Consider the following 17,634-nt stretch of genomic DNA (forward strand, 5'->3'; position numbering starts at 1 on the left):
CAGCACTACTCATATTATTTTATACATAAATGATCACCTACCCACCGTTGGCATACATAACGTGCCCACCATGATGTGACAATTGTAATTATGGTAAGATAATTTTAATTAAAGTAAGATTTATTAATTTTCTTTCCTAACTAAAATTGTCACATCAATGATGGACACGTTATGCTTGCTCATGGTGGGTAGGTGATCCGTTCTGAGTACACAATTTGCTCCACAAAATACCTATAATCTATGTCCCATTCCCGCCATCTATATAATAACCAGCGTCTCTCTCTCCTCACTCCTCACTGCTTACTCTTCTGCGCTCTCTTTCTCTCTCTCCCTCGACACACTCTTTTACACACACACACACACCCCTCCACCTCGTTTGACCACCAGTTTACTCGTAGTCTGCTAGACTAACACTGTGTAACCCACCACTCCCCACACACTCTCTCTCTTCTTCAAGATTCTCACACCCATGCCATGCTTCCTATTTCCAAACACAACCCCATAAAAATAAAAACTCACCAAATATCAGAGCCCCTAGTTCTATATGCAACCATGAAACTCACTTAGGCGAAACGTCTAAAAAGTGATCTCTCTCTCTCTCTCTGTTCAACTTGGAAAATGGCGGAAGCAGCTGAAGCTAAAGCAACGGCAAATGCAGAGAAAAAGAAAGAGCAAAGCCTGCCTTTCTATCAGCTATTTTCGTTCGCGGATAAATACGACTGCGTTTTGATGATTTCCGGCAGCCTTGGAGCTGTCATACACGGCTCCTCAATGCCTGTTTTCTTTCTGCTTTTCGGTGAAATGGTCAATGGTTTCGGTAAAAACCAAATGGATTTGCACAAAATGACACATGAAGTTGGAAAGGTTCGCATTCTTCTATTACTAATTTCCTTCTTACATTCAAAAAAATTCTTCGGTGGTATAATTCAGATCTAACCGCACATTTTCTTTTTGCAGTATGCTTTGTATTTCGTTTTTCTTGGGTTGGTAGTGTGCTGCTCTTCCTACGCTGGTGGGTTTGGCCTTTATTTAATCATTTTATTCGTGTATTTTTTGCATGTTTTTCAATCTGTTCATAGCAAATTCTGCTACACTCACACTGACTAGACATCTCTCCTTCTCTCCTTTGAACCGAACTTAATAGTCTTCTTTAATATTTTCGTGAAACTCCCTATTTTCATTGCAAAAATCTGATCCCCTGTTTTACATTTTGTTGAAAAAAAAAACAGAGATTGCATGCTGGATGTACACGGGAGAGAGGCAAGCTGGTGCCCTGAGAAGAAAATATTTGGAGGCAGTGTTGAAACAGGACGTGGGATTCTTTGATACAGATGCAAGAACTGGTGATATTGTTTTCAGTGTTTCTACCGACACTCTTCTTGTCCAAGATGCAATCAGCGAGAAGGTTTTCCCTCTCTCTAGACACTATTAACGTACTTTAGGTCGAGTTTCACATAGAGTAATGCTAGTAGTATTTAATTTCTTGACTAACTTATCCGGATTTCACTCGTAAAAGAAAAAATAATTAAAAATAAAAATAAAACTTTCAATGTCCTTTTGTGAACGCGCAATGATGCAATCTTGTATCACCTGTCCTAAGAGATCGGTGTAATCATATTATTTCGAAAAAAGGTTTTGGGACCATTTATGTACTAATTCTCAAGTCTACATTTGTGGCACACACTTCATTTTCCAATTTGCTCGAAAGATTTCTAATTTTGGTAATTTCCATGGCAAATGTAAATCTTAGTACTAATTTAGGTTGACGAGTTTGACTGGACTGTTCAGTTTTCACTATGTTTGCTACTTGTAAGAACTCAGAACTCGGTATTCTTGGTCATAAGCATGCCAACTACAAATGATGTCAAATGAATGGATTTGAAGTCCATAATTTATTATTGTTATAGCCATTATTTAGTTGTGAATCTGCGGTCTTAGTGTATGCAATGTTGAAGTATGGTTGATGGTTGTGATCCTAATCCTAGGTTGGGAACTTCATACACTATCTATCGACGTTTTTGGCCGGGTTGGTGGTTGGTTTTGTGTCGGCATGGAGGCTTGCTCTGCTCAGTGTGGCTGTGATTCCCGGAATTGCATTTGCCGGAGGTCTCTATGCCTACACTCTCACCGGACTCACCTCCAAGACTCGTGAATCCTACGCCAGCGCTGGTGTCGTTGCTGAGCAGGTCCAATTAACTACTGCTTTAATTACTCATGTTAAAACTAGGCAGTTTTGAACATTTAGATATTCATCTAAAGTCCTTGATGGTTTCATTGATAATGCAGTCGATCGCACAAGTTAGGACGGTGTACTCGTATGTTGGGGAGAGCAAAGCTCTAAGCGCGTATTCAGATTTGATACAGAACACTCTGAAGTTGGGATACAAGGCTGGAACGGCTAAAGGCCTCGGCTTAGGATGTACTTATGGCATAGCATGCATGTCGTGGGCGCTCGTTTTCTGGTATGCCGGTGTCTTCATCAGAAACGGACAGACCGATGGTGGCAAGGCCTTCACGGCTATCTTCTCCGCCATTGTTGGTGGCATGTAAGTCACAATATCTCATCTCAAGCCGCGTGGAAGGACTCTCTGATTCATTGTATATTTGCAGGAGCCTTGGTCAGTCGTTTTCTAATCTTGGGGCCTTCAGCAAAGGAAAGGCGGCCGGATACAAGTTGATGGAGATGATGAAGCAAGAGCCTAAGATAGTCGAAAATGCATCCGGCGCCAAGTGCCTTTCTGATGTTGTGGGTAACATTGAGTTCAGGAATGTGACTTTCAGCTATCCATCGCGGCCAGATGTCTTCATCTTCAGAGATTTCTCCATTTCCTTCCCTGCTGGGAAGACTGTCGCCGTCGTTGGTGGAAGTGGTTCCGGGAAGAGCACCATCGTCTCCTTGATCGAAAGGTTCTACGATCCTAATCAGGGTAAGTTGTGAGACTCATAATCCAAGTAAAAATAAATACTTATGAGTTATATATTCTTGTGTTGGGCAGGGGAAGTTTTGCTGGACAGTGTGAACACGAAGATGCTGCAGCTGAAATGGCTGCGGACTCAGATTGGTTTGGTGAATCAAGAACCCGCGCTCTTCGCCACAACAATACTGGACAACATCCTCTACGGAAAGGCCGATGCATCTATGGCACAAGTGGAGGCTGCTGCTTCCGCTGCCAACGCTCATAGCTTCATCTCCTTGCTTCCCAACGGGTACAGCACGCAGGTGGGAGAGCGTGGAGTCCAGCTCTCGGGCGGGCAGAAGCAGAGGATTGCAATGGCGAGAGCCATGTTAAAAGATCCCAAGATACTACTCCTGGATGAAGCAACGAGCGCGCTTGATGCTGGCTCGGAGAGCATCGTCCAGGAGGCTCTGGAGCGTCTCATGGTGGGGAGGACTACCGTAGTCGTAGCTCACCGTCTCTCCACGGTGAGAAACGTAGACTCCATCGCGGTTCTACAGCAGGGGCAAGTCGTGGAGACGGGGACACACGAAGAGCTAATCGCCAAGGCCGGAGGAGCATATGCATCCCTCATCAGGTTCCAGGAAACAGGGGGAAACAGGGAATACTCGACCCACCGCACGCGGTCGTCGCGCCTCAGCCACTCGCTGTCGACTAAATCCCTCAGCCTGCGGTCGGGGAGTCTGAGGAATCTCAGCTATTCTTACAGCACGGGTGCTGATGGTCGGATCGAGATGGTTTCCAACGCTGAAAGTGACCGGAAGAATCGAGCTCCGAGGGGGTATTTTTGGCGGCTGCTTAAACTGAATGCCCCAGAGTGGCCTTACTCGATCATGGGAGCCATAGGGTCTGTTCTATCTGGCTTCATCGGCCCAACTTTTGCGTTGGTGATGAGCAACATGATTGAGGTGTTCTACTATACGGATTCGGGTGCCATGGAGAGGAAAACCAAGGAATACGTGTTCATTTATATTGGAGCTGGTGTCTATGCTGTAATTGCATACTTGATCCAGCACTACTTTTTCAGTATCATGGGAGAGAACCTTACTACAAGAGTCAGGAGGATGATGCTCGCAGGTAAGATGCAGCATTTCAAGAGCCCTCTTTATAGTGTTGTACATATTGGGATAGAAAGTGATGGTATTAATTTTGCATGTATGTTATGTTTCAGCAATATTGAGGAATGAAGTGGGATGGTTCGACGAGGAGGAGAACAACTCGAGCCTGCTTGCAGCGCGGTTGGGTACGGATGCCGGTGATGTAAAATCGGCGATTGCGGAGAGAATATCGGTTGTGTTGCAGAACATCACATCTCTTCTCACCTCCTTCATAGTTGCCTTCATAGTTGAATGGAGAGTTTCGCTCCTCATATTAGCTACCTTCCCTCTACTCGTCCTAGCAAATTTTGCTCAGGTAACGCAACAAATTTTACTTGTCAAAATTATCTTCATTCTTAAAGGAAACAATTTCTGTGCCATAAATTAACAATATTATTCTAATTGAATTGAGAGTAGATTTGATTTCATCTAAGTCCAAAACTTGTGATTTCTTAGCATTATAATTCAGGGGAATAATTGCAACACGACAGCCTGAGATATATGCAAAAAAAACAAAAAAAATCTATTTTAAATTAAGTTCTACCTAACTAACAGAATTCTTGGATTCTATTTATGTCAGTCAAATTACAAGCTGTCCATTTCACGTACGTGTCATTGCAGGACTGAAATTTTTCACGTTGCTCTGAGTCTGTGACTCTGTATAAATAGCAACGAGCGTCAGTTGTATGTCTGATAATATTTTCTGCCACCAAACCATGACTTGAATGTGGGACTCATACACACAAACAAAACACACATATTACGACTAGACATAATTTGCTATATTTTTACTCAAATTCTGGTTGTGCAAGACTATGCCATTAAATTACTATACTTTAAATTAATTTTGATTTTGAGTAGTGGCGGAGTTCTTTCTATACTGTGCAAAATAAGGTGCATATTGGTCAAAATCCGATAATTTACAAGCAATTGTCCCTTGCTAATATATCCTAGCCTATATTAAAAATGTTTGTGTGTACGTTATTTAAATTAGTGATTGAAATTCTTTGTGTGATGTACAAAATCAGAACTTAGTCAAATTCGATAATTTACAAAATATTGTCCCTTATTAATATATACTCCATCCTAGTCTATATAAAAAATAATTAAGTATGTGTACACCTATATTTCATTTTTTGACTTAGATTTACACAATCAATCATTCAGTAATTCCTCTAGTAACTGGAACCTCCATTTTATTAATGAATCGATGGAGAAGTGTTGTTGATATAGTGCTGTATTTGTTGTTTCTTATCCAGCAACTGGCCCTGAAAGGGTTCTCAGGAGACGCGGCGAAGGCGCACGCCAAAACGAGTATGATCGCAGGAGAAGCAGTGAGCAACATAAGAACCGTGGCCGCGTTCAACGCCCAACCAAAGATCCTCTCTCTCTACATGCACGAGCTCCGAATCCCTCAGCGCCGTAGTCTGCGCCGCAGCCACTGCTCCGGCCTCTTGTTCGGCCTCTCCCAGCTCGCCCTCTACGCCTCCGAAGCCCTCATCCTCTGGTACGGCGCCCACCTCGTCACCCGAGGCCTCTCCACCTTCTCCAAGGTGTTGAAGGTATTTGTGGTCTTGGTCATCACCGCCAACTCCGTCGCCGAAACCGTCAGCCTCGCCCCCGAGATCATCCGGGGCGGGGAGGCCGTCGCCTCCATCTTCTCCATCCTCGATCGCCCCACTAAAATCGACCCGGACGACCCCGACGCCGAGCCCGTCGACTCCGTCCGCGGCGAGATCGACCTCCGCCACGTGGATTTCGCCTACCCGTCGCGGCCGGAGGTCGCCGTCTTCAAGGACTTCAGCCTCCGCATCCGCGCCGGCCAGAGCCAGGCTCTGGTCGGAGCGAGCGGGTCCGGGAAGAGCACCGTGATCGGATTGATCGAGAGATTCTACGATCCCACGGCGGGGAAAGTCATGATCGACGGCAAAGATATAAGGAGATTGAACTTGAGATCCCTCCGCCTCAAAATCGGGCTGGTGCAGCAGGAGCCGGCGCTGTTCGCGGCCAGCATCTTCGACAACATCGCTTACGGGAAGGAAGGCGGCGGCGCGGCGACGGAGGCGGAGGTGGTGGAGGCGGCACGGGCGGCGAACGTGCACGCGTTCGTGAGCGGGTTGCCCGACGGGTACAAGACCGCGGTGGGCGAGAGGGGCGTGCAGCTGTCGGGGGGGCAGAAGCAGAGGATTGCGATAGCGCGAGCCGTGATGAAGAACCCGTCGATACTGCTGCTGGACGAGGCGACGAGCGCGCTCGATGCGGAGTCGGAGTGCGTGCTGCAGGAGGCGCTGGAGAGGCTCATGAGGGGGCGGACCACCGTGGTGGTGGCCCACAGGCTGTCGACGATACGGGGCGTCGACAGCATCGCTGTGGTTCAAGACGGGCGCGTTGTGGAACAGGGCAGCCACGCTCAACTCGTGGGCCGCCAAGATGGAGCCTACTCGAGGCTCTTGCAACTGCAACTGCAACGACATCGTATTTGAAGAAAACATGCATTCTCATGCTCATATTCTTATCTTATTTCCTTGTTTTGATTTGCATCATGTGTAGATACGGACTTCGCTGCCAAGTATATTTTTCGAGGTATAAATTAACTCTTTTCATAAGCATGACTGCTATGATTTGTATGGCTTGAATTTTAATTATGAAATAGTATTGCACCAGTGCTTTGTAGGCTTGATATAACTACAAAATTATTATCAAATTATATATCTATATAATATAATATATAAAAAAAGAGTTTTTTCCCTCCATGTTTTCCTTCTCTTTTTCTCTCTCTTCTTCCACCAAAATTTTTACTATTTTTTCTTTTTATTCTTTTATAATTTAATTATTTTTCTAAACATCATCAAATTTGATTCATGAAAAAAAATAAATATGTATCTTAAATTTAATATAGTATAAAAATTATCAAAAATGAATTTATAATGAATAAGTTATGAAAATTTTAAAATATTTTATTTTCTATCTCCTCATTAAAAATTTACAACTTTTTATTTATGTTTATATGTGAAAAATATTTAGTATGATTAATAATACTCCTATATAATAATATGCATAATGCAAATTTTCATTATCGAATCATTTTTAAATTTATTTAATAACTATAATATCATTACACTTTGTATAAATTGAAAATTTATATTTTTAAATTCAGGATTTTATTGAGTAATTGATGTGAATTATTATAATTTATTTTAAAACATATTTTGTATTTTTTATATTATTTTATTTATTTATTTATTATTTAAATTTATCATTTAATTTCGATGTCTGTCGTGCATCGCACGAATGGGTATATACTAGTATATATATATATATAAAATAGTTTCATTTAACGTAACTTATGGAATATATAAACATTTTCGAAACTATTAAAACCAAACATTGAGATCATGTCCATGGAAGCCTAGTTTGTAACTTTTAATGGTTCAATTTCAATATTGATGCCAGCATAAGAGATGCGTACGAATTTTCATTTTAATACATGTTCCTGACCCTTCTACATACCAAAACATTAGCACTATAATATATATGCATAATCAGTATCTGAATATTCTGTAAGACATAACAATGATTATAAATCAAACTATAAATTCAAATGTTTAACATTGAAAGCACTTCAAAAAAAAATCGAAAATAATAATATTAATCAGCTATCAAAATAAGGAGATGATTGTAATTGGGCCGAACAATATAAGAACATGAACACAATTCCGCCGGTGAAAATAAGGAAGAAGCTCCCAGTGTAAAACACAAATGGGCCGATCAAGATTGTGCAGAGAGAGAGGGGTGATTTTATATTCTATTCATAGCCCTCATTTTACTTTTCACAGCCTCTTTTTTAAAATAATAATAATAATAATAATAATAATAATAATAATAATAATAATAAATTTAAAATTTATTATTTTACCCTATATTTTATAGCTCCCAATTTATCTTTATTCTGGAAAATTCTTAACTCGGGCAATTCTCCAAAAATATGATATTTAAGTTTGCAATTTTCTAATTTCATCGCAATATTTTAGCACAATCCCAGCACATGACCCTTTGAGAAGAAAAATCTTCGTCTCTACCAATATCCAGTGGCGGACGCAGGATTTCTATCAAGGGGTGGCAAAAAAAATTATATCAAACGAAACTAAATATATATATATATATATAAATTATCCATAGAAATTCAATCTATATTTAACCACAATGATTCGTCATAGTTTGAAACTTATGTATAATACATCATTAGAAACACAACTAAACAAGCTTCCAAAATAATATTAAGGACATATTTATAAATAAATAATTAATGAGGGGTAATATAGGTATTTCATATAAAAAAATCAAGGGGTGGCAATTGCCTTCCCTTGACTCTATGTGCGTCCGCCCCTGCCAATATCATGTTGTTTGTTTGGGTGAATCTTCAAATTATATGCTCAAAAAATTCTAGTAAATAGATTAGATGTTCTCGAGAATACATTTGTCTTTAAAAGGTGCAATATTTTAGTGGTCATTAATTGAATCATCTACTAAAAAAACTGTGATAAAATTAGAAAATTGCGAACTTAAATCTGATATTTCCGAAGAACTGCACGAGTCAGTGTTAAGATTTGCCAAGATGATAGATAAATTGGAGGCTATAAAATATAGAGTAAAATAATAAATTTTTAATTAATTATTATTATTTTAAAAAATGGAATATAAGGAGTAAAATGAGGACTATGAATAGAATCCACCTGAGAGAAGGATAAAAGTTGATTTTGTGGATCCACAAGTTTTGAAAATTTGAAAATAAAGTAAAACTCGCTTCTTTATTTTGGGACCCATCTCTTGTATGAAAAATGGGTCAAAATCTAAGTTTGTAAAGGTTAAATTAGCAACTCTATCACAGATGGATTGAAGTGCCCCATCCTTTGTGGTACATATCACAAGTAGTTGTCACCAGAACATGGTGTCAGCGTAAATTTAAACACACTGCAGTAGTCATTCAGAGCTCACTAGATGTCATCAAAGTACCCCAACATTCAATTCGAATCAGATTGAAATTTAAAATTTAATTTATTTTTGGTGTAACATCATGACAATGAACAAGATGTATATACTGATGAAAAATAAAATTTAAAAAATTGGTAATGAATAAGACATATATACTGATGAACAATACAGTATATACTGATGAATAACAAAATTTAAAATATTATGCTTCCTCTAGAATTCGAACCTTGCGAAAAAAAATCACCCTCCAGATACAATATCAGCCACAAGATTGATAAAATAAACGCACCAGATCGTGCCCTAAATCTCACTAAAATTAGGGGGTCTCATTGGAGTGCCCCCTATATATATATATATATATATATATATATATATATATATATATATATATATATATATATATATATATATATATATATATAGGGTGTGGTTCTAGAGAGAACTACATTATTTGTGAGAACGAGAGAACCATCAAATCTAATGCATCCATTGTAAAAATTAATGCACTAAAAAAATTAAAAAAAAAATGCTCCCTTCAGGATTCGAACCCAGGATCTGCATTCATCCAACAAGATGATGCATCCACCGTAGATCTTGATGATCGAATGGCTGAAAATGGTTCTCTGGTCTTCTTTTATTTATGGTTCTTTCTTGAACCTCTTCTTTTAAATATTAGATCTAATGGTTAGGATTTAGTCAACAAAAGAAACTGTGCATCTATTATATTTTACTGTGCACTTAAAAAATATGCAATTGAAACCAACAATGCAAAATACTCAAGCAAATCGAAATTGTGCATCTATGCAATTGAAACTGTGCATCTATGCAATCGAAATTGTGCATCTGTAGTTTAATCTCAGCCCTCTATTTTATTTAAATCAATGACTTTAAATTGGTTCCTAGTTTTCATCTTAAGAGGGGTTTTTATATTAACCCTACCCTATATATATATATATATATATATATAGGGAGAAGATCCATGGAGAATGATAAATATTTTGAGAATAGAGAATGCGTTCGAATAAGTCTGAAATTTCGATGAATAAATCAATATATCGTATGAATAAGATTTTTGGCCATGGTTCGAATCCTGATATGGGCGAGATTTTCATTATTTTTACCATATTTACTGAATACATCTGTTCATTATTTATGCTGATCTATTCGTAAAATTTATAGGCTTATTCGTTATTTTTCATTCTCTCGAAAAATATAATTCTCATTAATCATAGCCTTCGAAATATTAAGATCTAACGGTTTCAAGGCATTCAATCCATCTGCCGTTTATATTTAGTTTAAGGGTACTATAGACTTTTGAATATTCACAATACAATTTACGTAGCTAATTTGATGGGATATAATTTTTGTATTTTTGGAAGTTATGGATTAAGAGTATATCTTTTAATCACTTTATGTAAAACCTAGGTATTAACATGTTTCAATACCGTCGCCGCAACAGATTTGTTAAGGAATCAACATGATATATAACATTCCTATTTTGTTTGATGCTGTAGTTTAATTTGTTGTGTGTTGAAGGAACACGGATATTATCGATCCATCACTTATGTTTTTTTTTAGTTGTTTTTTGCATGTCTCATAATCGTGAATGACAATAATTTTATGTACATTTTTCATTTATCGTTCTCAACTTTGTCGAAATTTTCTCCTATTTTGTTGATTTTTTTCGCTTCTGTAATAAACCTTACTCGAAATTTTCAGAATATTCAACGATTACGAATTCTGAACTTCACTTCCCTCCATGCAACGAGTCCATCAAATCACATGTTGGAAAAACGTTCGATACCTTAGATGAAGGCGTTGCGTTTTACAAGAATTATGCAAAGGCATGTGATTTTGAAGTGCGATTGGGCACTACTTCGAAGGCCGATGACGGCATAATCCGCACACGTTATGCTCTATGCAACAGAGAAGGTATTTGGCAAAAGGCCGATGAACCAGTACCATCATCCAATTATATAATGAACTTATATAATCATCTAATGCACGTATAATACAAATTTTTAAGTTCATACTACAAAATCTAACAATTTTGTTATGAACTTATATAATTATCTAATGCACGTATAACACTAATTGCTCCACAAATTATACCCATTTTGTATAATACACTAATATACCAACGAATCGATAGCTGTGTTTTTCAAAAATTATCCCTTTTTTGTTTTCATGTTTGTTCATTACAAATATTATATTGTTCAAAATTGCTGAATTTAAAATTAGTCCATGAAATAATGAACTAAACATAAAAGTTTCTAAAATTATGATTTTTGTATTGTAAATCGTCGTGACAATTTTTTTAAACAGTTGTGTTGAACTTTAAATTCTATACGTTGAACTTTAAATCGTTGAACTTTAATATACAACTTTTTTCGTCGTTAGGTTCATTGCTTAAAACATATATGTTCGTTAAAAGTTTTGTATGAACACCTCACTTCCTTTTTCTGAAAATCGAACATGAGCTTAAGTGGGCTCCCTCTGCCGGCTCGTTTCTGCGCCGACCGGCCACTAGGCCGTGAGCCATCAACAACTAGTCGTTCCTTCATCTTCAGGCTACCACTATCACGAATCGAAAAGCTGAAATACTCAATCCATCTCCCCAACCAACGGCCGCAACATCCTTCGGCAACCAACGTCGAAAACCTGATGTAGCAACCGGCCGATTTACGGCCTCTGTTTCTCTCTTTCCCTACTGTAACACAGAGCCGATGTAGCAACGTTCGCCAAACTGTCGTTGTAATTCCACGGTGCAGGAGACTCAACAGATATTGTGTTCAGTCTCATCGAACTTGGTTCATATTTTATTGAACTTATCCATGACTGTAATAAACTTTAAGGGGTGAGGGAGAAAATAGGGCAGAGGCGAGGGTAGCCAGGTAGGCGGCGCTTTCACCGGGGAACCGCGCCGGAGGAGGGGGAATCATGGCAGAGGTGCATCTGTGTTTGTCCGTGTCATGTGCGTGAGTTTGTGTGTGTTTCTGTTTGTGTGTGTTTTTTATGAAACCAAAAAAAATCCTTAAGAATGTAAAGATATAGATTCGTTGAAATCCCCAATTCCACGCCATTTACAAGTAAGTTGCGAAAATATTGGGAGCTGATGAAACTTTCCTTTATCCTAACGAACTTAAAATGACTCATATATCCTTCCCTAGTATATAATTGAATTACCGAAAATTTTTGGGACCAAAAAATATTTTAGTCAATTACTTATGAACCGTTAGATTGTTGTAAATCAAGGGATGAGGTTTCTTCTTAGTTCTTAATCTTAGGGGGCTTCTCTATTGAAGCTATCCCTATATATATATATAGGGCGTGGTTCTAGAGAGAACTACATTATTTGTGAGAACGGGAGAACCATAAAATCTAATGCATTCACTGTAAAAATTAATGCATTCGCTGTTAAAATAAATGCATTAAAATTTTTTAAAAAAAAAATGCTCCCTTCAGGATTCGAACCCAGGTTTTATATTCATCCAACAAGATGATGCATCCACCGTAGATCTCTTTTTTTATTTATGGTTCTTTCTTAAACCTCTCCCTATATATATATATGGTGTGGTTCTAGAGAGAACTACATTATTTGTGAGAACGGGAGAACCTTAAAATCTAATGCATTCACTGTAAAAATTAATGCATTCGCTGTTAAAATTAATGCACTAAATTTTTTTTTAAAAAAATGCTCCCTTCAGGATTCGAACCCAGGTTTTATATTCATCCAACAAGATGATGCATCCAATGTAGATCTCTTTTTTTATTTATGGTTCTTTCTTAAACCTCTCCATATATATATATATATATATATATATATATATATATATATATAGGGAGAGGTTCAAATAAGAACCACTAAATAAAATTAGAACAGAGAACCATTTTAAACCATTCGATCATCAAGATCTACGGTGGATGCATCATCTTGGTGGATGAATGCAGATCCTGGGTTCAAATCCTGAAGGGAGCAAAAAATTTATTATTTTCGGATGCATTAAATTTAATAGCAAATGCATTAATTTATATAGTAGATGCATTGATTTTAATGGTTCTTATGTTCTCACGATAAGTGTGGTTCTCACTATAACCGCACCATATATATATATATATATATATATATATATATATATATATATATATATATATATATATATATATGGTGTGGTTATAGAGAGAACTACATTATTTGTGAGAACGTGATAACCATCAAATCTAATGCATTCATTGTAAAAATTCATGCATTCGCTGTTAAAATTAATGCACTCAAAAAAATAAAAAAAATTGCTCCCTTCAGGATTCGAACCCAGGATCTGCTTTCATCCAACAAGATGACAAGATGATACATCCACCGTAGATCTTGATAATCGAATGGCTGAAAATGGTTCTCCGTTCTTTTTTTATTTATGATTCTTTCTTGAACTTCATATATATATATATAGGGTGTGGTTCTAGAGAGAACTATATTATTTGTGAGAACGTGAGAACTATCAAATCTAATGCATTCAATGTAAAAATTGATGCATTCGCTGTTAAAATTAATGCACTAAAAAAAAAAAATTGCACCCTTTAGGATTCGAACCCAGGATCTGCATTCATCCAACAAGATGATATATCTACCGTAGATCTTGATAATCGAATGGCTGAAAATGGTTCTCCGTTCTTTTTTTATTTATGGTTCTTTCTTGAACCTCTCCCTATATATATATATATATATATATATATATATATATATATATATTCTTTAACTTCAAGTATTAATCACTCTATCATTCAATCCTTTTTTTGAGGGATGCAGACTCTCTCTCTCTCTCTCTCTCTCTCTCATTTTTTGCCCTATCCGCCGCCGCCGGACGTGAACCTGGTGCTGCTGCTACTGCAGTCCGATGGCTACCTCGCCGAGCGGAGCTCATGATAAGGGAGCTCTCAATTTCCCTCCTGTTTCTGCGAATTTTATACAGCCTCAATCAAGAACTCCTCCCTCAAGCTTTAACGCGACGACTCATGCGGCTGCTCAGGCCACCTCGTCGGCCGAAACTCACGATAAGGGAGTCCTAAATCTCCCCTCTGTTTCTGCGAATTTTGAACACCCTCAACCTAGATCTTCTTCCGCTCGGTCTATTTCAACCACGGTTGGTAACAGCGCGGTGAAGACTACTGAGGCCCAGGATGCCGCTGGGAAGATCTCGGCCACAAATCCTTGTGGTGCCGATTACACTGCTGTTGATAGGAATTCTGTAAATCCTAGTGTGGCCGATAACGTTAGGATTTCTTATGCTTGTGCTACTGTTAAGCGTCCTGTTAAACGGCATGATTTAGTTGCTCATGTTTTTCATGATTTGCGTCCAACGAAGGACGGAGATCAATTCTCTCTCAAAATTCCTAAGGCTTTATATTTAAAGGAGGTCCAACCTTTTGAGCATGCACTAACAGGCCGACTTCTGTTGGGGAAAGGCGATAAGCCACGTTCAACTATGGAGTTGAAGTCGGAGCTTCAACAGATTTGGGGTATAAATTCGGACTGGCAACTGATTCCGCTGGGAAAGGGATTTTACACGCTCCGTTTTACTACAGCGACTGATAAAGCTACAGCCAAAGAGAAGGTGATCTGGGAACTATCAAAGGGTCTTCTTCGGCTGCGAGAGTGGACTCGCAACTTTGATCCGTTCAAGGAAAACTCTCCCTTGGCGAATGTTTGGGTTCGAATTCATTATCTTCCTATCGAGTATTGGAATCCACAAGTTATCTCTGGAATTGGACGTTACTTGGGCCATCCTCTAAAGATCGATGGTGCTTCGGCAGGGAGAGATTTTGGACAATTCGCCCGTATTCTCGTTGAAATAGATATGTCTCAACCTCTTCCTAATACTCTTCTTATTGATATGAAGGATTTTTCTTTTCATATTGAGTTTGTTTTCGAAAATCTCCCTCTTTATTGTGGTCATTGCAAGATTACGGGACACTCCCCCGATAGGTGCCGCAAGTCAAAGTTTGGGGGGATGAGAGAGCAGAATGACACTGTGATTGACAAGGCTAAGATTACGCAAGTTCACAATGGGCCGCATTGGCAGGCGGCGATTAACTCGAATGCACAGGCTGCAAACAGAAATGTCCAACAACAACTAGCTTGGAAGCCGGCGCAGCCAGAGTTTGGGCAGCAGCAGGTTGCTCCGACGGAATCGGCAGAGAAAGATTCGGTTGTAGGTTCTCCGGCTTCGAGGGGGAATTCTACAACTAAGAGAAATAGATTCGATGTACTTGCTATGGATGAATCGGATTTATTGGAGGTTGCCACGAAGCCAGTACAAAATTCAGTTTATGACAAGACTCTTAGTGAATATAGCTCTGAGGAGGAGGAGACGATTATTGCGGATAGCGACAACAACATGGGAATGGTGATGCACGATGATATTCAAGGGACTGTTTCCTCAGTTCCCGGAGAGACTGGAGGAGCGGTGGTGGAGCAGAATTCGGTTGTTGGGGCAGATATTTCTCCGATTAAGGAGGTTGAGGGAGATAAGCAGACCAATCCTACTCCGAAGGACATTGCGAATCGTATAATTCGGTTAGAGGAACAGGTTAATGAGGGGATGCAACTGCTCTCGGAGCAGAAGCGTGGACGTGGTCGTCCAAAGGGCTCGGGAAAGGGAAGAGCGCCTGTACACACAATTCCAGATGGATGTATTAAAAGTCGCCTTAGGAATGCAGAGGAAATGGGTTGCAAGCCGAAGGAGTTTGCGATTGACCTTTCCAATAGGCCCAGTATGATTGCAATGAATAATGTTGTCCATGGGCGTTGGTCGGATGAAATGGATGATTATCCTGAGTTTCGATATTAGTTGTTTTTTGTTCCTTTGTTTTTTCTTCTCTTTTCGAGAATTATACCCTTAGTCTGCTTCTTTGTGCCTTCAAGGGTTGTTTTTTCTTTTTCTTTTTTTAATAAATCTCTAATTTAATTAATCACTCTATCATTAGATCAACATATACACACTTTGTTCATATCTTGTTTCATAACTGCAAATTAGCGACTTCCTTTTTTTGTTTCCTTGTTCAATATAAATGCTCTTAATCCGGCGTGTAATGACATTGGCCAAAGCCTATAAATCAATAGGATTCATCAATTCCAATTTAATTTATTAATTCTAATAAAATATATTAATACAATTAACATTTTATTAGAATAAAGGCATCATAAATTTAGATAAGTGTAATTTCAAAAAAATTGAATCTAAAAACTGATGTACTGGATCAAATTGATATTAAATCAAGCCGATTATTTAATTGGTTTGACTTTTAGAATAATCTAAGGTTTTCAAATGAGTTCATTTTTTTTCTTTTCTTTTTGAGTTGTAAAAATAAGTTTGTTAACTGTTAATATCATAAATAATTACGGGATCTATAAAAATCTTACTCCCTCCGTCCCAATAAAAGTGACCACTTTTTTTTGGGCACGGAGATTAAGAAGGGGATTGTTATGTTTTAATTGAGTGTGACCCACCAAAATTAGTGAGTAATTTTTAGAAAGTGGCCTACAATTATTGACCAAATTAGTGAGTAATTTTGGCATTTTTAGAAAGTGGTCTACAATTGTTGACCAAATTAGTGAGTAATTGTTGACTTAATTAAAGTAAACTTTTGTCATTTTTAGAAAGTAGCCACTTTTAATGGGACACTCAAAAAGGAAATGTGGCCACTTTTATTGGTAGGAAGGGAGTATTTGTTTTTAACAAACAAGATCGATTTACTGACCAAATTGCGACAAGGGATGTGAGGCAAAATATAAATTGTCGCAAAGAAAATTTGATGCCTGAGAAATGCATGTGAGGAGGGGGTCGGTCGACTGTATCGTGCTAATTAATTAATTTTCTACCTGTTTCAGAAAAGTATTTCAGTTGGATAGGTGTCATGTGTAAGTAGTTGGGACAGGCTGGCATGTTGCATTTCTTCTAAATATTGGTAAACGTACCTAGCATGTATGCACATAACGCCATAAAAATTACTCCCTCCGTCCACGAATCATCTTCCTATTTGGTGTTCGGCACGGGTTTTAAGAAAGCTGAAAAAGGTGGTGTAAAGGTGGTGTAAAAGACTAAAAGGGTAGTGATAATGTATTGTGATTACTTTTAGTAATCTTTCACTAACTATTTGCCATTTTTTTAAAGCTTTGACTTAAATTATTTTTGTTTTTTCTGTTAAGCTATTTTTTGATTTTTTTTAATGTTTAATTAAATTTATTCTTAAGTTTTTTAATTGTTTAATTAAATTTATTCTTAGGTTTTTTTTTAACAGTACAGTGCAGTGCAAAATAGGCTGCAAATTTAAATGTCAAAGTAGGCTGCGAATTTAAATGTCAACAAATCAAGAGATTTCAAATAGAGAAAAACTTGACTTCATTGAAAATGAATTAAAGGTGATTTACAAGACAAAAGTGGCGCCACTTCTGCCACTAACACCCTCCTAAAATTTTGGAGGGAATTTTAAACCACACCTACCTACTTACTTAGTCAATAAATACATGGAGTAGTAGTTGAACTCATTCAATGCTCTCAACAACAAAAAATGGCAGAATTTAGGGAAAGCAA

At 38.1% G+C, this 17,634-nt stretch overlaps 1 protein-coding gene across 1 annotated transcript; it reads left to right on the forward strand.

Moving 5' to 3' along the window:
- Nucleotides 1–292: 292 nt before the first annotated feature.
- Nucleotides 293–6,660, forward strand: LOC130988753 (ABC transporter B family member 19-like). Its single transcript, XM_057912701.1, has 9 exons — nucleotides 293–864; nucleotides 958–1,012; nucleotides 1,230–1,405; nucleotides 1,986–2,186; nucleotides 2,287–2,546; nucleotides 2,611–2,927; nucleotides 2,997–4,034; nucleotides 4,129–4,370; nucleotides 5,314–6,660. Exons 1-9 carry the CDS (start codon nucleotides 619–621, stop codon nucleotides 6,535–6,537), a joined length of 3,759 nt encoding a protein of 1,252 aa, XP_057768684.1. The 5' UTR covers nucleotides 293–618; the 3' UTR covers nucleotides 6,538–6,660.
- Nucleotides 6,661–17,634: the final 10,974 nt, after the last annotated feature.

The sequence above is a fragment of the Salvia miltiorrhiza genome, chromosome 6, assembly GCF_028751815.1.
Source record: "Salvia miltiorrhiza cultivar Shanhuang (shh) chromosome 6, IMPLAD_Smil_shh, whole genome shotgun sequence".
NCBI lineage: Eukaryota > Viridiplantae > Streptophyta > Magnoliopsida > Lamiales > Lamiaceae > Salvia > Salvia miltiorrhiza.